The 6,975-nt window shown below is 40.6% G+C and overlaps 1 protein-coding gene across 1 annotated transcript; it reads left to right on the forward strand.

Moving 5' to 3' along the window:
• The first annotated feature begins 674 nt into the window (after positions 1 to 674).
• LOC102297486 (cornifelin homolog B) lies at positions 675 to 2,569 on the forward strand. Its single transcript, XM_005925812.3, has 4 exons — positions 675 to 830; positions 1,150 to 1,277; positions 1,580 to 1,725; positions 2,360 to 2,569. The coding sequence occupies exons 1-4, from the start codon at positions 718 to 720 to the stop codon at positions 2,453 to 2,455; spliced, it is 483 nt and encodes a 160-aa protein (XP_005925874.1). The 5' UTR covers positions 675 to 717; the 3' UTR covers positions 2,456 to 2,569.
• The last annotated feature ends 4,406 nt before the right edge of the window (positions 2,570 to 6,975 follow it).

The raw sequence follows: 6,975 nt of genomic DNA on the forward strand, positions 1-6,975 counted from the left end.
TCCAGTAAAACTTGAACAACTGATTCAACGTCTTTACTCAAGTAAAAGTAAAAAAGTACAAGCTCTGAAATGTACTCAGAGTAAGAAAGTAAAAAGTATCCCTTTGGAGGAAGTTTCCATTTTGTGTGCCGAGCTAAGTGAACCTTGTGCTTTATTGCAACCGCCCCCCCAAAAAACACACACAAAAAAACACAGTCCCACTTTTAACCCAGACTTTGGCACAGTCATCTCTTGTTATGCAACATCCTCTGGTCATTTATAAAAAAGCCTGTCATATGTTTCTGTTTAGGCTCAAATTAGTTCGATGTTTGGAGGCTCACAGTGACAGAACTGCGTTAAAGCAACAGTAACTTTTTTACAAAATGTAAGGTGTAGAAAGTACAGATATATGTAGTAAAAAGTAATCATTAAAAACACGCTACTCAAGTACAGTACAGATACCTGAAGTACAGTAATAAAGTATTTGTACTTTCCACCTCTGGTGTCAAGTGTGTTTGGATTAACAGCAGAAGTACTGATGGATTCATAGAATAAGTCTTGTTGCTGCTCATCGGTTAAGCAGTGTGTTCTCCTTTCCCAGCACTGAAGCAGGGGCTCAGTGAATTCCTAAACATTCGTCATAGCAGTTACTGTGCGTGTGGACTTCCCATCAGGCTCAGCCCTCCGCGGCTCATAAGTAATCCAAAAACATCTGGCAATCCAGTAAGACTTAGATGTATGCGTACTCTCGGCACCTCCCCTTCCTGTTATTGGTCTGTGCTTAAATGCTGGTGCTTCCAAACTTTTTCTCTTGTTTTGAAAGCTCAGAGAACCAGAGAAGACAAAAGAAGGTAAGAAAGACATTTTACACTGATGAACAGCTTAAGAGAATCAGAAATCTTTGTAAAATCATGAATGTAATACGTGGTAACATGTTTCTGAGGAAGTCAGAGATAATAAATCTGTGCATAAAACCGGTGTCAGCTCTTTTGTCTGGGCCGTACATAAATCATTTGTACAGCTGGCCAAAGGTATTTGTTGTCATTTATATGAACCAGGAATCATCCTGTTATAACATGTATCAAAACCAGTCTTTCACCTTTTTCATGTTGAATTTCTCTAACCAGATAACCACTACAGCCTTTCAGTCTGTGTGTGTGTTTCTTTCAGCATGGTGATTCCTACAGGCACGGCTGTCCACAAGCAGCCCACCCAGGTGGTGACAGTCGTCAGGACCGTTGAAAACTCTGGCCAATGGAGCACCGACCTCTGTGATTGCTGCTCTGATATGGAGAGCTGTAAGTAAACCCAGGAAACCCTACAAACAGCAGTGATTTCTGCATGAGCGATCTCCTCAGACTTTGTTTGCAACAAGCTAATCGAGTGTTTGAAGTCAGTAAAAAATCAAGAATAAATGAACTATCTGAGACTACATGATAGCAATGATCATTTAGTAGCATTATGGAGTTTTTCATTATTTTACATTTACAGTTTTCGTAATTGGAGTGGAAATGTCGCAATACGTTGTGAGATGTGATGATTCATGCGCTGAGGTGTCTGTCTGTCTGAAAAATAACTCTGTACCTGTTTCTCCCCAAAGGTTGCTGTGGCCTTTGCTGTTTCCCCTGCATGCAGTGTGATGCAGCCAATAAACATGGATGGTGCTGTGCAATGCCACTCCTGGACGTTTGTGGTGTGGTGTCCTGCTTACTCCGTGGCTCCATCAGAGAGCGCCACAACATCGAAGTAAGGCTGGATTAGAGATGGAGGACACTGTTACAAACTACACTTAAAAGATAGATGTGGTCACTAGAGGAAGTGCACTTTTATAACTTCTGCACTGGCTTCATTTTTTGAATTGAAGCGAGTTGAATGTGTGTCTTTGTGATGTGGTTGTAAAATGAACTGACGTAAAATCTAAATGTAAATTTTATGAGATTCATATAAAATGCACACAAATTGTGCTTTGTGCAGATCCTTCTCACTCACCGTCACCTCTTCAATAGCTCCCAGATGTCTCTGTGTCCTCATTATTTGTTTATAAGTAACCACATCATGTAGTGCCATCATAAACGTGACCTGGATAAAACTTGTGGTATTTTGCAATCCGTGGAAGTTATAAAGGAGTAGCTTGAGTTGAGAAAGAGGAAGAGTAAAGTTCTTCAAATCTGAAATCTCTTGCCCTCATCGTGGGAAAAAAAGTTGAGGTTGCTTGTTTTGACAAACTCTCAGATATTTGGTTACCCAGCTCTACACAGGGACACAGCTGCCAGATGAGGGGATGACAACACCCCACTAAACTTTTATGTCTGAGGGGTAACAACAGTAACTCCTGCTGCTTCATCCTCTGTCTATCTGCTTCTTCTTCTCCATCCTGCAGGGCTCGTTCACTGATGACTGCTGTAAAGTGTGCTTTTGTTACCCGTGTGTTTGGGGCCAGATGCATCGTGAGCTGAAGATCAGGGAAAACAAGTAGCCCACCACCTCGACTGTGATCAGCACGCAAGTCGTCTGTGGATACGATGCAAACATTTTGGCTGTGTGATGAGAGGCTATGACTTTTTCAGGCCAATAAAATCCTTTAATTTTATACATCATGTGTGAGATTAATTGTCCTCTTCTGCAAAACAGAGTTTAACCATTGTTCAGATATAAACTAGTCATATTCACTAATTGTGAACTTAGATAGGATAGTGAGAAAGACATTGTGAGATCACACTGTCCACTCACATAACTTTTCACAGTATTATAATATATGCAAATGAAATAATTGTGTATGATGGTGGAACCTGGCAGGGTGACGCTGATCCTTAACAACAAGGAAACAGACCACAGACACATAGACGTCTGAATGTCAGTAAGTGCATCTCTCACCAACATGAACATTGATCATAATGAAAAAGACCAGCATGGTACGGCCTGAAGAAAGCCAGACACCATGTGGCGCTTTTACAAATGACAGCTGCAGATGTGTGCAAAGAACTCTACGTGTGGGGAACAATAATGTGACTCAAAGCATCTGTTATGTGTATCTGCTGTCCAAGTAGGTTAAACAACATTAGCCAACATCAGAGTTAATAAGCTCGTTTTAGCTCTGTGCACTGGCACTGGTCTGCTGCCATGTCGTTTCTAGACAAAAAGCTGACGTACTTTATTGTCATAGTTGATAAAGTTTCTTCATCAAGCTTTAACATTTACAGAACAGCTCAAGATCCAGATGAGAGCAAGTCAAATGGACATTATTTGTCAAAGGCCAGCAGCAGCAGCCATATTCAAATTGATAATTGTCATGAACTTTTTGGGTTGTAAATTCTGTTTCACTTTTACTTAGACTGAGAGACGAGGACATTAACATTAACACATCAACATGTGTTTCTTGTCCAGGTGTGTGGAGTGGCAGAAGGATTTTTATGTCTACACTGAATAATGCTTCTTTAATTGCTTGATAGTTTAGTGGATTGTAACAAGCTCAGCTCCTCAACTCTGTGCGGTGCTGTAAATAATGGATGAAGGTTTGTTTGTCTTTTAGTGTTACCTATTAATGTCTGGATAAGAACAGATTATGTGCAGAACAGCACATTACTGTAGCAGAGAAGCTCCAGAGCTACCCAAGCCAGTGTTCAGTGCTATTATGTCACTGTTTTAACACTCCCAGCTTCAACAATCCACTTAAAAGCTTCTTATTAACAGTTAAATAATTCACAGTGATCACAGTGGCCACACAGATGTTCATATCCCATAATCGTACACAGTGCTGTGCTCTACAACCCACCTGATGCTCATCTCTCAGTGCATTTATCCACTGCCTCTGAGAGAGAGTGCCATTGCTCTTCCACAGAGTAATAGATAAATACATTGTGGTTATTATGGCAAGTGGAGTCACACACAACATAAACACAGCTACACCTCCATGTGGTTAAGAGACTGAAACAATGTTAAGCATGTTTCTCCTTTTATCTGCTTTATTACAAATAGTTCAGCTTACTTAGGAAAGTTCTGATCAACGTGAGCGAGCCTCTGCATCAGGCGGGATAATTACTGGGTCCACCTTAAAACCAGTGTATTTTACTCTAATCGCACTACAAAGGTTGCTTTTCAAAGTAACACTGCAATAACTACACCTTTAAATTCAGGTTTATGAAGGTGAAAAAGTTTGTTTGTAACAAGAATGCAATAATGTTCATTTTTGGCGCAATGTATGCATGACATTATGATTGGGTGATGACATCCTCTAAAGGTTTTACCCTAGAATCACGTCAGTTCACCATTAAATAAATGAAACAGAATTTACATGTAAATTGATGCGATTGCCTTGCAATATATTTAAAACAGGCTTTGTGGTAACAGTAGTCTGTGTAATTCAGTTCAATTTTATTTATATGGGCCAATTCACAACAGCAGTTGTCTCAAGGCTCTAAGTGGATTTAAACTTTCTGTTCTTCACCAACTGATTTTTCTTACTTTGTAAGAAACAGTCTGAGTAACTGGACTTCTATAACACCCAGTAACAACATTAACATCTGTCCACTGGTCTTTTACAGTGTTTCACAGTTGTTCAGTATCATTAGGCATCATTAGTTGGCTCAGATGAACATGGATTGTTCATTTTGTGTTTTTCTGTCCTTTCTGACTTTGAGAAATTAATTAATGCCTTCATTTCATCCAGGCTTGATTATTTCCTTCATTTTGGAGGCAGGGGGAGAGAACGAGAGAAGAAGAGGCAGCTGTGCAGCGTAACGACAGAATAACTCCAGCTTTGTGTCTTTTTTTCATTATAGCGAAAGTCCGGGACAAACTGCGTCTCTTCTCAGCTCAACACGAAACGCGTAATATTTTCTCTGAATGAGGGACCATCACATTTTTTTTAAGGAGCCGTTGGCAACTCTACTAACTAACTTTATGAATAAAATAAAGTAAACTATCAGTAACATCATAGCAACCACCCAGTTGTATAAAAACTCCGTCAAGCTGGCTAGAATGCAGTACGAGTTATTGCAACTGAGGGTAAAAAGTCAGCACAACGAAAATAAACTCCACCTAAACTTGGTTTATATCTGACCCAGATAGACTGCAGGTCATAACTTCTTACCTGAAGTTCAGTTCACCTGACACTCGGACCGGTGGCTGCCTCGGGTCTCTCCTCCTGCCTCCCCTTGCCTCATCCACCTGCTGGCCTCTGTGGAAGCCCCGCCACAGCCACCACCAAACAACTGAGTTATTTTTACACATCGACCTGCATCTGGCCAATCCACCACCTCTCATTGTTCATGCCATTACAAAAAAAATAAATAAATAAGTCACGGGGCATATGCCCGGTATGCCTGATGGCCAGTCCAGCTATGTTAACCTGCAACCACATCTGCAGCTCCATACAGCAATGTTACGACTTAGATTATATCTTATAACTCATAACTCTTATGTTAGCTGCCCTCAGTAGCATACTGTCTGAAATATTCAACAGCTGCAATAATTCTTTAAGTGTTATTTTTTCCTTGGTATTCTAATTTTTTACTAAACTCAACAAACTTAATATTACTTACATTTATTCTGTCCTCATTTTCTTTCACCAAAAAATTGTTTCCTGCGGTGCCGTCTTTCGTGCTTGCCTCTCCTACCTTTGCTAACGTGATGCGCATAGCGCAGAAGCCGATGCTGCATTCACTTACACTCGGATATCTGAGCTTCACCGTGAAAACATAATCGGACATTTGATATTTGATTGAATTTTATTGTTTTGCCTTTGGGGTGGCACCTGGGGTGGCCAGTCTGGTTGGGGGCGTGGCCTGTGCCCCCCCAGGCCACCCCGCTGGACACGCCACTGCCCACACTCGACATCTTTAAAACCCACTTGAAGACACATCTTTACTCTCTAGCATTTAAATATGAGTTTTTTGTGTGTCTTGTTTGTCCTTTTTTCTCTGTGTTTGTTTTATTCCTTTAAGTTGAACACCACTTTAATCAACTCTTATTGTTTTTAAATAAATTGACTTGGCAAGTTGATTTGAAAACACCAAAGTGTGCAGAGGTTTCAGTGTGTGTGTGTGTGTGTGTGTGTGTGTAGTAGCAGCCGCTATTGGTTTATATGAGTACCATGTCATGTGACCAAACATTTGACGATTGTCTTAAAAACACGAAACTTACATTTTTTTAAGGGTCACACACACCAACCATAACATGCCAGCTGATGTGAACCTGATCAAATGTCGTGGTTTTGAAAACACAGAAGCTCTTTTTGCTGTTACATGATGTTACTTACAAGTTTAGACTTGAGAGTCTGGGCAGGCTGTGGCTGGTTCTGTTTTTAGTTTATAGTTATGGTTTATGGTTAGTATGCTGGAGGCAGAGCTGAGGTTTGTTCCACTCGCCTGTACTTCCCGAGGCAGCTCGGATCAGAGCTGACCCTTCTCACCCTGGACACAGTCTGTTTGACCTGCTCCCCTCAGGCAGGAGGCTCCGGTCCATTCGCACCAGAACCTCTCGCCATAAGAACAGTTTCTTCCCCTCTGCTGTTGGACTCATGAACAATAACCATATGACTGTTCGCACCACTAACACATGACCCTACGCTGTGTTCACTGCATCATCCCATTTTTGCACTGATCACCACCTGCACTCATGTATATATCTATCTAGTTAGCACTTTTAATTCTTATCTTTATGTTTATTTGAGCGTTGTCTGACAGAATGTTTTGCACTAAGTACCGCAGCAATTTCCTAATGTTGTAAACCTGCTCAACATTTGGCAATAAAACCCTTTCTGTTTCTGATTCTGTGTTTGAAATTAGTTCGATGTTTGGAGGCTCACAGTGACAGAACTGCATTGAGCAAAAGTAACAAGCCTTTTTACACAATGAGTAGAAAGTACAGATATTTGTAGTAAAAAGTAATCACTAAAAAAACTCTACTCAAGTACAGTACAGATACCTGAAGTACAGTAATAAAGTATTTGTACTTTCCACCTCTGGTGTCAAGTGTGTTTGGATTAACAGCAGAAGT

The sequence above is a fragment of the Haplochromis burtoni genome, unplaced genomic scaffold (assembly GCF_018398535.1).
Source record: "Haplochromis burtoni strain Fernald_Lab_line unplaced genomic scaffold, NCSU_Asbu1 Contig_82, whole genome shotgun sequence".
NCBI lineage: Eukaryota > Metazoa > Chordata > Actinopteri > Cichliformes > Cichlidae > Haplochromis > Haplochromis burtoni.

Bases quoted from the DNA above. Each gene is read 5' to 3' on its own strand.
- LOC102297486 (XM_005925812.3), top strand. From the start codon at position 718: ATGCGTACTCTCGGCACCTCCCCTTCCTGTTATTGGTCTGTGCTTAAA. The intron at 831-1,149 runs GTAAGAAAGACA...TGTTTCTTTCAG, and splicing joins ACCAGAGAAGACAAAAGAAG to CATGGTGATTCCTACAGGCA. The intron at 1,726-2,359 runs GTAAGGCTGGAT...TCCATCCTGCAG, and splicing joins GAGAGCGCCACAACATCGAA to GGCTCGTTCACTGATGACTG.